The 18,552-nt window shown below is 44.8% G+C and overlaps 1 protein-coding gene across 2 annotated transcripts; it reads left to right on the top strand.

The window, feature by feature from the left end:
- The first annotated feature begins 667 nt into the window (after window positions 1-667).
- On the top strand, window positions 668-16,715 carry prr5l (proline rich 5 like). 2 transcript variants are annotated; one of them, XM_037107371.1, is made up of 9 exons: window positions 668-933; window positions 8,157-8,287; window positions 9,313-9,393; window positions 9,742-9,790; window positions 12,020-12,077; window positions 13,678-13,769; window positions 14,777-14,914; window positions 15,081-15,198; window positions 15,924-16,715. In XM_037107371.1, exons 2-9 carry the CDS (start codon window positions 8,166-8,168, stop codon window positions 16,283-16,285), a joined length of 1,020 nt encoding a protein of 339 aa, XP_036963266.1. In that variant the 5' UTR covers window positions 668-933; window positions 8,157-8,165; the 3' UTR covers window positions 16,286-16,715. The 2 variants fall into 2 exon arrangements, with proteins under 2 accessions (XP_036963266.1, XP_036963265.1); XM_037107370.1 differs by having other exon boundaries at window positions 669-933; window positions 8,154-8,287.
- The last annotated feature ends 1,837 nt before the right edge of the window (window positions 16,716-18,552 follow it).

Here is an 18,552-nt window from a genome sequence, read left to right on the forward strand (position 1 = left end):
AAAACAGAGACCAGGTATATCTTCCCAGTGAGGGAAACAGGAAGCGGCCTCCCTCCAGCTCTCAGTGTGTCATCAGTCACTCAGGGTTGAAACACATCCAGAACCAGCTCTCCTCTCACAGAACTGCAGTCGTCAGTATGAGCAGATTTACTGTAATGATCTTCTTGATTAGAACCTTTTCTGACCCAGTTGGCTCCATGTTGGTTCTGGTGCCGTGTTGGTGAGACAGTGTAGTTCACTGAGCTTTAACACAACAAACTGACAAACATCATGTCTGAGATTCATGAACACAACTGTACAATCTCTTTCTGAGATGAGGTCCATGTGGTCCACATGAAGCCATGATGACCCGTCTGGATTTTAAGGCGATGCTGGTGAATACATACTTAAATCACTATGACGTGTATGATTAATAATGGGAATAGTACATTTTTATAGAACACCAAATAAATCATTATATAAGCTATAAAACATAAGATAATAATAATGTATATATGTATGTTGCCTATTTATTCATGTATGTATTCATAAGTAATGATGGAGCCTGCTGAATAATCAGCTACAGATTAATGGAGAGGAAGGATTTTCAATTTTCAATGTTTAATAAAGCGATGGGGAGCTTTTACTTTGAAGGCTTGTACCGGAAGTGCTGGCAGTTAGCTTGTGTAGCTTGTTAGCTGCAGCCTCCAGCCTGTTGATCACAGGCGGCGGACGGTTTCAGTCCGGCTCGGAACACTGAAGTGAGAGAGCTCAGTCCGTCTGTGGAGGAAGTTCTGCGGGTCTGACTGCTCGGAACCGACACGACGGGTCACTGTTTGTTCTCCGAGGCGGGAAGAGAAGCGATGTGTTCCGACTGAGAGCTGAAGATGATGAAGAGGAGCTGCAGACTGATCGACTCCTGTCAGGACGACTTCATCAGCAGAGCAGCAGGAGGTGACACACACACACACACACACACACACACACACACACACACACACACACACACACACACACACACACGGTTTTTACTTCATTGATTTTTAAAGTTAAAAGTAAAAAGTTGTCTCTGAGCTCTCGGCTCTCCTCCCGTCGGTACACAACTCCGGATCAGAACACTCCGGATCAGATCACGGTCTGATGTGACTCGGGATGTTTGCTCCTCCTGAACATCTGGTTCTGCTCCGACTCTCTGCTGTACTTTGAAACTAAACTTTCAACAGCCTGATGTTTCATTCAAGTTAAAAAAAAAAAGGATGAATTGCTGTTAGTGGATGATTTCTGTATAATTTAATTGATTAAATAAGCGACATCTCAGCTGCTGCCGCCGTCACGACTCAGATTCTGAAGTTGAACGTTGAAATCAAAAGCAGGTTCAGAGATTCTTCAAGTATTTTTATTTTACCCGCCTACATGTGCACGTCTGAAGAAACACAGACGAACAGACAGAAACAAGTCCTCAAAGGCAACACAGCTAGCTTAGCCTGTTAGCATGTTTGCTAGCAGTTAACTGCACCCCTAGACACTTATCAGACCCGCCGACCAGTGGACCAATCAGAACTCTAGCAGAAGAAGTCAGGGCGGTTTCACCACATGTGACGGACGCGTGGAGTTAAAGGACAAACACACGTTTTAAACGCCTCCGTCGTTGTGTCACCGTGGTGTTTGATGTTCAGATGAAACCACTTCCTGTGATGATGTGAACACCCTCAATTCGGGGAACACGCAGGAAGTCGTTTATAGAAGTAGGTGTGGATTAAAGAAGTGGCCGGTGTGGCTCAGAGATAATGACACAGTTTGAGGGGAACTCGGGGGAATTTCCCTTTAAAACTGGTTTACATGAAGGTCAGATGCTTTATGAGAACATGGAATCCATATTGATATAAAATAAACCTTTTAAACTAACAGTTTTACATTATTCAGTGTGATCTGACGTAACGAAGCGCTCAGTGTGTTTTCTGTCAGAAGCTCTTTTAAAAAGTTTTTAATATGTCACATGTTGAAGTTTGACTGTGAAGCAGAATGTTGCTCTGCTCATCAGTTCTGTGTAATCTGAGATTAAATTAGTAACGTCTCAGCTAATAATCAATGTTTGATCTCTGAAATATTGTGAACTGTGACATTCAGTCCGATGAGTCGGCTGAATGATCACAGTTTTATCTGTTACAAGAACATTAACTGACTCCGAGTCAGTTCTCAGTTCTGTTTCGATCCTGTTATGATCCAAATGTGCTTCACACACACCAAACAACCTGCTGACATCTGGCTTCTGTCTGTAGTGTCAATGTGTAGAATCAACATTTGGGTCAGATGATCTGCAGTCGTCTCAGGTTTGGACCTGTGGATCTGAATCACAAGAAGACTTGACTAGTGAAGACTTTCTGTTTCTCCTCGAGGAGTTCGAACATCGTCAGTCAGTTTAAAGTGAAACTGAAGATTGTGGAGAAATGATCAGCCTGATGTTAGAAAATGTGTGTTATCGGCTGTTTGTCTGTATCTGTGACGTCACAGCTGATGAATATGAAGCATAAATGTTGAACTTGATGCTCATCAAGTGCAGCTTGTGAATAAACACAGAGAAGAAGAAGAAGAAGAAAGTTGTGGTCGTCCTCATGACGGACAGTCGCGTCGCGGCGTGTTAGAGCTGTGAGATCTGAAACGTCTGTCTTTCTTCACTACACGTCAGCTGATGCTCAACAGTTGATGAACTTCTTTTTAACATGTGAAAATGTGTAATTAGCTGTTTATCAGTTGAAAAACTCCATACTGTGCATCCTGTCTGAACAGAGATGAGAGAGAAAGGAGACGTCTCACTCCTGACAGTGATGCTGAAGTCTGACGATCTGCTGCTTCCTGCTGAGCTGCGACTGTGAAGCTGAACGCAACACAGACAAACAAATGACTCTCCTGTGTTCAGTCAGTAGTAACTCAGAAGCAGACGACCTCGCTCTGAGGAAACTCTGTCAGAGATCCTTTATTGATCAGTTGGTGAGGAGGGTTCACTCTGGACAGATTTGACAAACTGAACTTCTGCTGTTTGTTGGATTGTTGTTGGTGAATATTCTTTGTGCTGGTCAGACCTGCAGGATAAAGTCAAACTGCTGCTGCTGCTGTGAAATATTCCAGTCTTTGTCAAAGGACAGTAAACGAAACATCTGCTGACTTTTACTGATCCAGATTTGATTGTCAAACCGAATGACGATGTTAGAAATAAAATTGTGCGTTTGGAGAATCATGTCAATGTTATATCAGCTAATTTCTCTGTGTGTGCGTGTGTGTCTGACTCAGGCCTTAATTGCATTAGTCTCTGAGTACTTCCTCATGACAGGGGGCTTCTGTTTCAGGATTAGCACTCATGCTAACACACTAACACATGAAACTGCAGCCCAACTCTCAGTCTGACGCTCCATCACTGCAGATCGTTGTGTTTTGTCAGTTCAGGGGAGAGTTGTGTTTGTCTTTGTGTGTTCATCTTGTTGTCCAGCAGTGACTGAGCTGAGCTGGTGAAGTTGTCGTTTGGTTCGTCTGCTGACCGACAGCAGCAGGATTACAGCAGCTTAACGCTGCTCAGAGAACCTCCTGCTTCTGTAGCCTTTACATTAAAGGAAACATCTGACATGTAGAAAGACACTCAATGAGACTTAAATGAGGATATTTAACTCTCACGTCCTTACATTGAAACTGAGCTAACAGCCAGTTAGCTTAGCTTAGCATAAAGACTGTAAACGGAGGGGAACAGCTAGCCTGGCTCCATCCAAAGGCAACAAGTTCCACCTGTCAGCAGCTGATTCACATGTTGTGGCTGGTTTGATTTATATCTACAAAAATGTGGTTGTGTGGTGTTAGTGGTGGTTGGCTGGTACCAGAACCTTCCTGGAGTTTCTCAGAACTCTCAAACTTTTAAACCGACTGTATTCAGTCCAAACTGGTTCTGTGTTTGAAGTACTTAGACATGAGATGCTGACAGTGAAGCAGCATGAAGCGATGAGACAGTGGAGGAGGTTCTGACGGAGGGCGAGGTGACGGTGATGGGGGGGGTGACCTTTTTTTGATGGCTGGTTCTGGTGTGTACCAGATGGGTCGTCATGGTGACAGTTACATACATGATGACGCCTGGCGCCCACGTTTACAGAGCAGGAGGTGAGATACTCGTTTCTCTTCCCCGAGTGAATCATCTTCTTGAAACGAGACGCTCTTTGTGTCGCTGCAATGAGATGGTGTGTGTGTGCGTGTGTGTGTGCGTGTGTGTGTGTGTGTGTGTGTGTATGTGTGTGTGTGTATGTGTGTGTGTGTGTGCGTGTGTGTGTATGTGTGTGTGTGTGTATGTGTGTGTGTGTGTGTGTGTGCTGATACCACCAAATCCTGTGAACGCTACATGTGGTGAACTGTGCACACACGGTCCTGTTCCCACACACAACCTGACATCCCTGGCAGGGTCTGAGCACACACACACACACACACACACACACACACTCACACACTCACACACACACACACACACACACACACACACACACACACACACACACACACACACACACACACACACTCACACACACACACACACACACACACACACACACACACACACACACACACACACACACACACACACACACACACACACACACACACACACACACACACACACTCCCCTCCGGCTGGGTGATGGGCTGTTCGCGGCTCTCAGGCGGCTCTGATTGGTGTTTTGATTGATCCTTTATGGTTCTCAAACATTGACCCCATTGATGAAAACGTCCATTGACGATTGATTCACTTCAGAATCACACAAACAAACATGTTGTGAATGAAACAACAGTAAATGTAAATGGAGATTTGCTGCTTCAGACCTGCTGAGCTGTCAGATGAAAACACGAGGTCACACGTTTTCTGCTCTTCTAACTGAATCTTTGTGGTTTGGAGTTTAGTTTCCTGATTGGGTTGTTGGGTTGGAGCTGTGTGAAGTTGTTTCTGATGCGTTTGCTGCTTTTGTTTCACCTCAAAAGAAACGATTGACCCAAAAAATATAGAATTCATTATTTCTCATCCTCTCCTCCTCCTGAACAACTGAAGTAGCTGGAGACTTGATTTAAAACATGCAGCTGTCAAACTGATGTAAAAATGTTATTCAACCTTTTTAGAAGGAAAAACTTTCACTGTAGCTGCTAAGCTAACAGCGTTAGCACGCACCCGTCTGAAGTGGAAATGATTTGTCAGCGTGACGACTCTGCACCGTCCCCCTGGTCGTGGAAACATTAATCAGAACGTAATATGATCTTCTGCTGCAGAAGCTTCTTTCCAACCTGCACAGTATCAAGTGAAGCTCAGTTGACTCACGTCTTCATTGTGTCTCAGCTGAACTAAAGCTGTAATGTCCTCGACCGGTTGTTGGAGTCGTCAGCGTGGTGTTTGTCAGACGGTTCTGGACGTTATGAGTTCAACCCGACATCAGCTGAGACAAAGAACTTCACTGCTCACATGAAGCCCGTCCAGGTGTTCTGTCTTCTCAGGAACGGTTCCGAGCAGTGAGAGTCAGGGTTAGTGTTGTGTGGTTCTGTTGTGTGGTGTTGTGGTTCTTTGTGGAGTTAGTTTGAAGATTGGTTGTTAAGATTTGTTCTTCATGAACACTTTAAAACTGATGCAGTCCTCAGGAAGAAAACCCAGTGATGGATTAAAGAAACGTTACCAGTTTTGATGTTCTTTCAGTAAAGATTGTGTAGAAGTGTAACATATGAACCATCCTCACAGCGTCTGCACTCCTGCTCCTGCAGACACGTCCGTCTCTCCTCGTCGTTCCTCCTCTCCACTCGCCAGCTCGGAGAGAAATGTGTATTTATCGACCTCCTCTGGCTTTGGCAGGACGCACCCGAATAAACAATAGTGTGTTTGTGTTGACTGTCAGCACGAGGCCTCTCATTGGCTGTGATCAGAGGCGACGGCACAGCCAGAGCCTGTGGACACACACTGGGCTGTGAGATCCCATCAGCCACCTGGGCGTCCTGGACGGAGACGCGGCTGGGAACGGGAGCGGCTCTGAGGTCGACCTCTTTAGGACGAGGAGGAGTCGAAGACTTGGAGCCGTGCGACACTCCGACCTCGTTAAACTGCTGAACTCAACTTCTGCTGCAACACAACTGTTGTTTTGTGTTTTCTTTCAGCAGTTTGAGGTGAAATGTTGTTGCTGGTCCAATCTAATATATTAGAAGGTTTGTTGTGTCTCCAACGATGTCAGAGTAAAGGTGCGTTTGATTTGGTCACCTGCTCCTAAAGCGTCCAGCAGAGAGTTGGGAAGGAAGTCGCCGAAAGAAAACTTTAAAACATTCAGTCTGTGAACATTTGTGTCGTGACAGATGAGTCCAGGTCTGTCTGAAGTTCTGGTCCTGGTTCGTGGGTTCTGACACCCCTTCTGTGTGTGTTTGGATTGAGAAGAGACTCAGACTAAGCTCAGCACTCAGCAGAGACTCTGGTTCTCTCCTGCAGTAAATGTTCGTGCGAGGTCAGGTTGAGTATTTTATTATTGTTTTGCAGGAAGTTACAAACTTTAACTATCATTAAAACTCCCACAGAACAACTTTCCTGCAGCTGTGAGCTGGTGGCTGATGTGGATGTGAGATGCAGAGCGACACTGACGTGAACTTCCTGGTGGGTCGTGTTGGTCTGTGGTTCACGTGCAGCTCGTCTGTGCTCGGGCAGACGCAGGGAGGCGTCTCCTCCTCTGCAGCTGTTGGACTGTTTGTTTCTGTAGATGCTTGAGACGTCTCTGATCTGAGATCTGTGTGGCCTCCAGTGGAGCTGTGAAGCTGTGGGATTTAATGTTGGGACAGAATGTAAGAACAAGTTTGAGTGAGAGAGCAGACTGAAACTCTTCTAAAGGACGATATTTCCTTTCACTTCAACATACAATTAGTGTTGAGTCATTCTCTCTCCTGCCATGAAAACGTCTCTATCACTCTGTAATCATGACACAACAACGTTTTATTTCCTTGTTTTTCTGCACGTACACACAAACGCACCACGTCAGAAACAGTCTCTGAAATCTTCCCACAGCGACTAAATTAAATTTGTGGCCATGTCGGTTTGAGAGAAAAAAAAGAGATTATATTTAACAGACAGTAAACGACTCCGATTCTAAGAAACTCAAATGTTCATGTACAGAAATACATGCGAGCTCGTGTGGCGGCAGCCGAGCGTGAACGCTGTCACTGAGTCAGAACTGAGAGCAGCCCGGCCGTCTGTGGGTTCTGGAAAGCGAGGCAGAGTGAGATGTCTGTGCTGTAAACAAACAGGCTGATCTCGGGTCAGCGCCGTTCCACAGGAAGCTGCGGTCCGAAGAAAGACGATGTTACTGTGTTTCTAAATGAGTCGACGCTGCTGACAACAGGAAGTAAACCCTGCACAGAGCTGCTGACAGCAGCCGTCCACCTGTCTGAGCAGCTCAGCAGCACTTTAATCACTTCCTCTGCAGAACTGAGTACAAAACATCTCAACACCTCTGAGATGATCCCTGCAGAGCTGTAGACATAAAGTCACAGGCTGAACGTTTTATTTTCTCATTTTTCCTGCGATAACGACGTAAATTTTATGTGTAATCTTGAGATAATGAGATAAATTAATCTGTCAGAGCAGCGTGAACGTAACGGTCCGCTCGTCTGAATCTTATGAGCTCATCGTCTCATTAAAGAAGCTCTGACCCGACCCAGGACCCGACCCAGGACCCGACCCAGGACCCGACCCAGGACCCGACCCAGGACCCGACCCAGGACCCGACCCACGACCCGACCCAGGACCCGACCCACGACCCGACCCATGACCCGACCCAGGACCCGACCCACGACCCGACCCACGACCCGACCCAGGACCCGACCAATGATCCCAGAGACGGACACAAAAATCTCCTTTTCCTACTGAAAGCACCTTTAACAGCTCGTTGTCTCCTGATGATGACGACGTCAACATGTTTGAAACAGTTACATTTTTTTCTAAGATTTAAACTCAAAATTTCAACATCAACAATATTAATGAGGTGATAATACAAACGAGTGTTTAGTGAAGACAGTCTGTTCTGCTGGTTCTGATTCTGGTCTTTATCCACATTAATCATGATGATTAATCAGACACCTCACTGTGAAGCTGCTGATGCTTTTTAATCTAACGTCTGTGTCCTCTCTCCTCAGCAGCCAGGGTGCATGATGGGATCTTTCCGGCGTCCCAGGCCGCGCTTTATGAGTTCTCCGGTTCTGTCAGACCTGGCCCGGTTCCATGCCAGCTCACCTGCGCTACAGATCTCCAACACCAGAGTGTGGAACAGGTCAGAGAACCAGAAAGCTGTGTGATGTTCCTGCTGCGAGTAAAGATCTGAACCTGGATCAGAACCCAAACCCACCACACAGGTTCAGTCTGTACACTGTCTGACCCCACAGAGTCCAGATGTTATCCTCATGTTTAGGACACAACTGTGTGTGTGTGTGTGTGTGTGTGTGTGTGTGTGTTATGGGTCCAAACATCAGCTTAACACAGAGGACAAGGTGCCGTCTCGTGTTGCTCCAGAGAGAAGAACTGGTTCTGTTGAAGGTCAGACGGTTTCCTGTTGGGTCGAAGTTACAGGAGGTGTGAGACTTTCATCACAGTGGTCCAGAGACGGGTCACAGCCGAGTCCGTCCGTTGAGTTTCTGCCTCCTATCAGGAGGAGATGAGGGATTTTCAGCCGGTAGAAGACGCGCTGTGCGTCCGCAGACTCTCGCTCCTCTTTGAACAAATTGACATTGAAAGAAAGTATTAAAGCTACGATCACCTGAGATCCTCCAGCTTCTCTGCTGGTGGCATCAGAGTGTCCACATACTTCTGAGCGTCGGGCCTGCAGCTCACGTTCTGTGGTGAGGTGTTTTGGGCTCAGCAGCTGAAACTTGCAGCTCCTCTGAGTCTTCGGCCCGTTTCCTGCTCTCCACAGCGCCGGGCAGGATGTTTAGTAGGAAGTGGAGGTGGCAGCCGGGCCACGTCCTGTCAACCAGCGGAGTCACATGTGCCGACCGTCACACGCCGAGCCGACACAGAAAAACTGTCCGAGAAACAACTTTCCAGGCTCAGTTTGTTTTACTGAGACGCTGCAGGAGTTTCTACTGAGCAGCAAAACGCCAATCACACATTTCTGTTTAAAACCTTGAGGCGACAGTAGAATGTAACTAAGTCCTGTGTTTAGATTTAAGATACTTGTACTTCACTTGAGTCTTATGTGACATATCTGTGATCATGAGTCCAGATGAGCTCCCTGCTCATCCACATGATCCACAACCTGATGACCTCTGAGCTGACCTGCGTTTGTTTGTGTGTCCTCAGCGTCCAATCAGCTGTCATCAAGGTGTTCCAGGGTGGAGCACTGCAGACCAATGAGCTGTACACGCTTAACGAGAGCATCAGGTAACGAAGACGTCTTCTTCTCTCTTCATTGTAAAACTCAGACACGACAGAAACTAGAGACGAGCAGAGAGACGAGCAGAGAGACGAGCAGAGCCGTGTGACGTCTGATGTCACAGTATGTTTCCTCTTTGTCAAACAGGAACAAACAGCAGCTGAATTTAGGAAACTTCACATGTTTATTATGTTTTTACTTTATTCGACCTGTTTTATGTTCCTGTGTGGATTCAGAATCTGTCTCATGAGGACACGGAACAGTTCTCAGTCAGTGAAGTGTAACAGGTGCTGAGCTGCTGCAGGTGAGCAGAGGGAACCTGTCGCTCCCTCCTGAACTCCTTCCTGTCTTTGCAGGTGGCTCCTTAAAACCGAGATGGGCTCCTTCATCACAGACTACTTCCAGGTACTCAGTCACTACTTCCTGTTGTTCTCCTCTTCATGAAACACTTTCACTGAGCTGACAGGTGTGTTTGTTCTCAGCAGTCAGAGGAAACATCACTGCGGTCGCTCCACTTCCTGCATCTGTGTTTGTTACAGTAATGATTCGTCATCAGTGACGATGCTGGTTCTGTTGATACTGTTCTTAATATTTAAGAGTAAAACTAACATGATTATATATCTAATATGTTAGTGTATGAAATAATCCTTCAACAGACATAGTTTCTAAAATCATCAGTCATTGTTATCAACCCCACGGCAACACCGGAGTCCTCGTCACAACTGGACTCAATCAGCAGGATCACACATTCTCTCCTCTCCTCTCTCCTCTCTCCTCTCCTTTCCTCTCTCCTCTCCTCTCCTCTCCTTTCCTCTCTCCTCTCTCCTCTCTCCTCTCCTCTCTTCTCCTCTCCTCTCTCCTCTCTCCTCTCCTTTCCTCTCTCCTCTCCTCTCCTCTCCTCTCCTCTCCTCTCCTCTCCTCTCCTCTCCTCTCCTCTCTCCTCTCTCCTCTCCTCTCCTCTCTCCTCTCTCCTCTCCTCTCTCCTCTCTCCTCTCCTCTCCTCTCTCCTCTCCTCTCTCCTCTCTCCTCTGTCCTCTGTCCGTGTCCACACCTGTGAGAAACAGCAGCTCAGTGTTGTCTGAACTGATCCAGGTTCAGCAGACCGTGAGGTGTCACTGAGGTGTGAGGCTCCTTCAGTCTGAGCTGATGCTGCCATGTGAAGCTCTCAGTCGGCTGCAGACGGTGAAGATGTTTATCTGTCTGGTGGAGAAGTTTGTTGGACAAGCATCAACTCGTTCAGCTCCCAGCTGCTGGGTTTCAGATTGATTTGAATGCTGCATACTGAAGATGTTCAGCTGCGTGCCACCTCGGCGCTCATGTGACTCAGCGCCAGTCTGATTAGGATCACAGACGGTTGTGAGACGGGTTTATTCGGACCGCTGGTTTTCTAAGTGCAGCAACACGTTCACATCTGGAGGCAGCTGGATTTAATCCTTCTGTTGGACTTCACGCTTGTGTCTGAACCAATCACGACCTCTGAGGAAGCTGCAGGTGTGTTCAGGTGACGAGGTTAGCGTAGCTGCTGTAGCATCAGTACAATCAGACCTGGAGTTTATTTCACTGAACGAGGAGCAAAGAACAACGCTGAAGACTTTCCTCCATGACAACATGTTCTGACTCAGGAAGACTTTGATTCACCAGCTGGTGGGACTCTGACTGGTTGAAGTGAGCCGTGATATCTGAAGACGTGGACTTTAGCCAGATCAGCTGATTGAGCGAGGTGAAGAGGTCGTCTATAAACAGTCCTGCGTTGGACAACAGGGTGGTGAGAGGCTGAGTTCAGCAGCTCTGGAGTCAGACTAAGCTGCTTGCTGCCTCCTCCGACCTGAAGCTGCAGTCGCTGATCAGCTGAGCGGCTCCTGATCCTCCTCATTAATCGCTCCGGCCCTCAGACGGTGACCTGTGACGAGGACGATGAGCCGGAAGTGGACAGATTTCCTGTTCAGAGACGACAGCGGAGGAAGACTTCCTGTCACACCTGACTGTGACCGTCTCACAGCTGACGTGTCCTTCCTGTCCACATCCTGAGACCGCTCAGCATCCGTCCTGTCCTCACTGATCTGACGTCGGGGAAAAGCTTCGAGCTCCAGATCAAATGTTTGCAGCGAGCGAGACGATGACCTCGGCTTCCCTCGAGGTCGCAGGTCACTTGTTTTCCTGTTTGTTCTAACGGAGCTCTGAAACCTTCAACATCATAACGTTCGCTGTTGATCCTGTTCAGGTTTAAAATGTTAACACAACTTACAAAGTTCTTCACAAACAATGGAGAAGTTCGTCATCATGTGTCTCAGACTTCATGTCCTGCAGGAAACTGTAACCGTAGAAACAGTCTTCACATATTCACTGAAACTTGCAGCTGATCACAATCAATGTGTACGACAAAAACATTCAAGAATTTAGAATTCATCTGTTTATATTGTCAAGCTGTTGTCTGTATGAATGTGTATTATCCTACTAACTCCTTAAAGACAAAGTAAGAATGACAAGATACAGAAAATATTTACACCTGTAACTTCTTTTAATCAGTAACTGTTGATCCGCTTTAACTTGTTTTATAATTGTAACTATGCTGATGCACATGAAGAATGAAACATCTAAAGATGTAATCATATGAAACTAATGTGTGTGTTTCAGAACCAGCTGCTGACTCGAGGTCTGTCTGAAGTTCTGGATCAGGTCCTCGTCCACTCTGGTGAGCCAACGTGACCTTAAAGGTTCTGAATTCAAATCTAATGTAAAAATAAGACGACAGATTCAAAAGCTCGACGTCTTTTCTGTTTGCTCGTTGATGTGATCCGATATCTAAACTAAACTAAACAGGACAGAAACCAGCGTTAAAGTTAACGGGTCAGCAAACCAAACTCTGACATCAGTTCACTCTGTATTAAACGAGACAGACGCTCGTGGTCGAGGGCGGTCAGGACGATGACTCTCCTCGACTTCTGTTCTCGTGGAAGTGAAGAAGGAGCCAAGACTCAGCCAATCTGCCGTGATGTCATCAGGGGCAGCCAGCCAATCCCTGCAGGATCCAGCACGGTCAATTAGACAGAGATCCTCAGAGAGAAGAGAGCTCCCACTCCACGAGGATCACTGTTAACACGAGATAACACACAATAATACACAGGACACATGATATGTAATCACATACTGTGTTTTTAACTCACTCAGCATCATGTACTCAGTTTGTTTATCGCCACGCAACTTAACAACAAAACTTACCGACTTAAACATTTAAAAAAGTCAAACAAATAAGTGAACCCTTCTTTTGACATGGTAGGGTTAGGGTTCCTGGCGACGAAAATTCACGAACAATCTTCGACGTTTTCTAAGAATAAAGATAAGTTTTTCACAAAGCGTCTTAAGAGAGGAGACGAGGACTCTAACAGCCTTTAAGAGGAGTTTCTGAAGCAGAGGGGCAGAAATATTAACATATAATATATAACACTGACAGACAGCGAGCTCATGAAACGTTCGCTCACATCACCAAACCAACACAGTAACAGTATGAAGCCAGAAATGAAGAGATCACAAGGTTGAAATGTTTGGAAACACAAACAGTTTTCATGTTTCCTCTCCTGTAATATCAGACTGAGCAGCTGCTGAAACTACCTGCCTGGTTCAAACATGTCAGTCAGTGTTGGAGAAAAAATGTTTTACCAGGATAAAATTTCTTTTTTTTTCTTTTTTATCTGCAAAAAAATGTATCATTTGTGATAATGAGGAAAAAAAGTATTTGTTTTTACTCAAACTTTCTTCCACAGATAAAAAAAGAAAATTATTTTAGAAATATAATCCCGGCTAGATGTTGTTTTCTCTACAGAGGTCTTGGTCAGAGGTCTTTGAGAACACTTCTGCATTCCGTCAAAAACCTTTTTCCTTCTGAGCCGCGTCATTATGGATCGAACACAACGACCTCGCCGGCTTCTGTCCGGCGCCGCAGATCACCGAAGAGGTCGATGTGTCCGATCCACAGCAACACGACTCAGACGGATAACAGCAGTTCTCAGCATGACCTTCAGGGGGCACCGTAACTTCTCACCTGACAAAATGTTTCCCACCTGTTTCACAGATTAGAACAAAAATAAGGAACAAAGAACGATTAATCCTGGAAAAAGCTTTAATCCACCTGTGTTGTGTTGTGTTGTGTTGTGTTGTGTTGTGTTGTGTGCTGTGGACAACACAAACATTAAGTTGAGGTTAGATTTTGGTCCTCCGGTGTGTCGGGGATGTTCAAGATGCTCCTGTGGTGTTTGTGCCGTGTTTCCATGGTAACCACCTGTTGTGTCCCGTAGGTGACGAGCAGCTCGCCGTCCTCGCCGACATGTGGGACAGATTCTTCACAGAGATCCTCCCCACGCTGCAGGCCATCTTTTATCCCGTCCAGGTACACACACGTTGTGTTAACACAACGTTTCTTCATTCACACTTAGTCACAGAGACGTATCTGGTCATCAGACGGATCAATACTTCATATCACTGAACCAATATCTGCGTTAGATAGTATCAAACTTACCAACACTGTGATAAGATGAGATCTATAATCAGATTCTTAACTGAAGGCTGCTTAGATATTAAAATTAGCATGTTAGCACTTAGCTCACAGCCTCTGTGTGATCCGATCTCAAGTGGACCGCTTTCACACCCGGCATGAAACAGGTCTCAGAGCACCTGAGTGACCTCCAGCAATCCGATCTTAAGTCCCCACTTTACATGTAAACATACACGTACATCACTGCCACACTGGATACGTCTTTCACATAAAGAAATAAATAAAATGTGTTACACCTGAAGCAAACTAAAATGTTTGCTGAATGAACAAGAAGGTCCAAATACTGCAGAATGAGTCAGAGACAGAGTTTCACAGAGTTTATAAAGTGTCTCCAACTCAACAACTCACTAAACTGACACATTTGTTAAGGGAGTCTGGGGACTTTCTCCACGGGGACAAAGAAGTCGCCTATATTGTTCCTGTTTAGTGTCTTTGTAACATGTGACATGTTTAGATCAATAACATGTTTCTTCTTTCATAAATGGAGTGTAAATGGTGAAATCAGTGTAAACAGTGTGTTCAAACAGCTGATCAATGTTGGCAGGTAAGACTTTAGCACTTTAGACACAGAAGCAGACAGGCTGGTACAGACATGCTGCCACAAACTGACACTTTTTACAAGGAGACAAACAACTTCAGCTTCTGGTTTAATGCTGAATTTACAACAAGGACACAATGAGTCAGAATCTGTCAGAGACACAGTTTCACTACGTTATAAAGTTTGTTTTAACTCAACAACTCTTAAAATCACCACATTTGTGAATGGAGTCTGGTGATGTTGTGTTACTGGTCCTTCTGTGTGGCCTAAGTGTGTGTGTGTGTGTGTGTGTGTGTGTGTTCAGGGGCAGGAGCTCACCGTGAGGCAGATGGCTCTGGTGGCCTTCAGAGACCTGGTGCTGTTGAAGCTCCACCTGGAGGAGACTCTGGGTGCTGCAGCCTCCGTCCCTCCACCTGTCACACAGATGCTGCTGGTGCTGCAGGTAAACACTCCCACATGTTCGAGCTCCTCGTAGATAGTTCTGTGTTTCTCCAACATGCAGCTGCAACTGAAACCTTTTTATTCTCCTGTCTAAAGAAACGAGACTCAGAAAGTTTTTCAAAATAAGTGTTGAACTGCTCTGAGTACATCTTCTCTCTGTCTGTCAGGGTATCCATGAGTCTGCTGGTCCCAGTCTGGAGTATTACCAGCTGGAGCGCCTGGTGGAGATCGTCGTGTCTCCGTATCTCAGCAACGTCCTGCACAACAGGCAGCAGCTGCTGTTGGGTCAGTGCAGCATTGATAAATCACTCAGACAGACAATTAACGTGTTAGATTCCTTGAAATGGTTTTAGTCTAGTAAAGTCAGAGGCAGGAAACAGGAGTTAAATCTTAAATATCTCCACATCACCTTTTAACAGTGTGGCTAACAGATGCTAACACAAACACAAACTCAAGCCCTCGTGTGTGTGTGTGTGTGTGTGTGTGTGTGTGTGTGTGCTCGGTTAGTGCAGCGCAGCAGCTTTCCTCACAGGAGAATGTTAAATTCCTTCGAGCAGGTTTCACAAACAAACTCAAACCTGCTGTGAACTCAGCGCAGCACTGACGGCTGATCAGATTATCGTCCTAATCCGTGCTGTGAATGGAAACAGGGAGGTTTTCACTGCAGGAGGCCACTCAGGCGACGCAGCACTTCTGCACTGAGACATAATACCAATCTATGAACATTTCACACAGGAGTTAATCCTGAGAAGAACCTGCAGGAACACACACATCATAAACTGTTGGTATTATTTTGTTGTTGTCATTCTTGTAACTTCTGAACTCTTCAGCTTTCTCCTGAACTTACTTACCGCGGTGCAGAACTCCAGTAATTCAGTTTTAGTGTTGACTTTGAAAAACGCTGTTAGAGTAGAAATATTGCAGAAGTATTGTGTTGGACATGTGGAGCCTTTGAGATCTTATCTTTATTAAACAGTTTAATAAAAGTTTATTTTCCGTCTCCTCCTCAGAGTCCCGCCATCTGCGGTCGTCAGGGTCGTTGCTAGGTGACCAGTCCCAGCCGGAGATCACCGTCACGCAGCATCACAACTCCTCCGACTCGTCGTCTCTGGCTCCGCTGGTGGAGCAGGAGGGCGAGGCCTACCTGGAGAAGTCTGGCGGTGTGCGGCGCCACACGGTGGCCAACGCACACTCTGACGTCCGGCTGCTGTCAGTGTCGGGCAGGATGCATGCTGGGACGGAGAAGGACGACGGGGTGGGAGGGGAAGAGGGAGGTGTGGGGTTCTTGGTGGGAGGCGGGCCGATGAGTCCCAGGCCGTTCTCCAGCCAACCAGACATGATGGACACTCCGAGGGGAGGAGTTATCTGCTAGCGCTGTTGAGACGATGACACGTGAGACGAAGCTGGACCGGGACAGGAAGAAACAGGACGGTGTAGGAGCAGCCAGATCCTGATGAGATGAAACAAGAAGACGGGAAATAAAAAGACAAGATGGGACAAAAAGACGGAGACAGGAAACCACAGAAGAAGAGAGAAAACAGGACAGGAAACAGGAAGTGACAGTTTGTACTCATCTGTCCCACAGCAGGACGAGCAGCTCGGTGCTGGAGGACTGTCTGAACCAGTGACGCTGATCCAGGATCAGGCTCTGTGTTCAGGTTTGTACTGATCCTGTGAACAGAGCCAGGCTGCAGGTTCTGGTTCTGCTCAGGTTCATGTGGCTGTGGCTCTGTTTTAGGATTGTAAATAAATAATGAAGACTAAATAAACTAATTCATAAATAACCTTTGTTCATATAAGAATCAGTTGGTTTCTTGAATGTTTTATCTTGCAAAAAAAGATATTTTTGATTATCAGCACACAGAACAGAAATAAAATGTCTTTTTTTAGGTGGGTGTAGGTGAGAAGAGGCTCATTTTCCAAAGTTTTTCTTATACTCGTTTTAACCAGAAGAATAACAAAAATTCACACACGGAAAAAGAACAAGAAGATGCAAAGACAACGATGAATATAATATGAAGGAACGTTTTTTTTTTTCTTGAAAATTGTAGTTCCTCATTCTGGACACTTTGCTTACCATGTCTAAAAATTGAGATTTTTTTCGCTCAAAAATTCAGATTTTTAAAAAATTTAGTTTTTTTTTCTTCTGAAGATACAGAATATTTTTTCTAAAAATTCATCTTATTTTCTCTAAACCATCAGATCTTTTCGTTTTTCTACATTGAAGAAATTCCACGTGTTAACCTGGTACTGACAGTGAAATCTGTTAGAAAGAAAGACATCTTCTAGGAGCAAAATAATTCAGATTTTTTTTCTGAAAACATTCTGTTTTTTATTGAAATATTAAGATTTTTTTTCCTAAATTTTCACACTTGAAATTTTTATCCTGGAAGTAAATTGTAGATCAGATTTATAACAGATCATGGGAGAATAGATAAATAAATAAAATTCAGAATAGTTGAGTGAGGTGAGTTTAACCGACTGAACTTCTTTTTGTGAGACTCATTTTTCCAGTACTCGTTTTAAACATAGGAATAACTAAAATTTTCACCCGGATTCACACATGGAAAAGTAATTCTCACGAAAAAAAAAAAAAAAAGTTTTCCTCCTGAAATTTGATTTCATTTTTTCACTGACTGATAGAAAAATTACAAAATTTAGCGAGATTATCCTGGTTAAACTTGTCAGTGATAAACACAGGAAAAACAAGTGGAAAAAAAAATAATAAATGAATAAATTCAGGGCAATTTTTCTTTGTTTTACACAAAATATTTCAATTGTTCCACACAGAAAAAAAATGTCAAAAAGAAAACTTTTTCCATTTCTCTTAACTCAGTTCTTTTCAGTCGTTCCTGACAGGATTATTTTTTTTCCTGGGTTCCACACATAAACATTTTTCACTCATTTCACGCAATTTAACACAGAAGTTTTCTTTTTTCTACACATATAAAAAAACTAAATTTAAGTCTATTCTACAGTCATTCAACATAGAAAAAAAATAATCTTGGGTTTTCACGCAGGTAAAACACAAAAAATGTATCCAGTTTTTAGTTTTTTCACTCTGTTCCACCAAATGTTTTGTTCTCTTGAAAATAACATATTTTTTCTGATTTGATTCCGCACTTGGACAAAAAAATGTAATCGGCTCCACACGCTTTGTTATGTTAATTAATTAAATAAATAATTGATTAAATGTTTAATTGGTAGTAAATAAATAGTAGTAATTAATGGCTTAATTTTAAACTATGTTGTAGAATTGTCGTCTCTCCATCATTTGCGGTGATTAAGTTACTGACTGATCAACAGAAACAGCTCGACCTTCGACCTCTGACCCAGGCTGCTTAGGGAGCAGCATTCAGGTCAGAGGTGACTTAACTTCCTTCTTGGCCCAGAAGATCCAGTCTGAAAGTCAACCCTGAAATGAGTTGGGATTTAAACCAGCAGCAGTGGCGCCCCCATGTGGTGATTCGAGGAGGGACTTTAATTTTTGAGGATTTTATTGTCACTTCAGATGCAGAAGGGCTTCGATTCGCTCCATGGGACAAACATCATGTGTGTGATTCATGACAGGACAGAGATTTGTATGGAATCATGGTGCGCTTCATTGCACTCAGACAAAAACAAACCAGAGAACGTGCA

This window comes from Acanthopagrus latus, chromosome 8, assembly GCF_904848185.1.
Source record: "Acanthopagrus latus isolate v.2019 chromosome 8, fAcaLat1.1, whole genome shotgun sequence".
NCBI classification, from domain to species: domain Eukaryota; kingdom Metazoa; phylum Chordata; class Actinopteri; order Spariformes; family Sparidae; genus Acanthopagrus; species Acanthopagrus latus.

Excerpts from the sequence above, each read along its gene's own strand:
- prr5l (XM_037107371.1), top strand. The coding sequence starts at position 8,166 with ATGATGGGATCTTTCCGGCGTCCCAGGCCGCGCTTTATGAGTTCTCCG. Across the intron at positions 13,770-14,776 it reads CCATCTTTTATCCCGTCCAG|GGGCAGGAGCTCACCGTGAG; the intron begins GTACACACACGT and ends GTGTGTGTTCAG. Across the intron at positions 14,915-15,080 it reads AGATGCTGCTGGTGCTGCAG|GGTATCCATGAGTCTGCTGG; the intron begins GTAAACACTCCC and ends TCTGTCTGTCAG.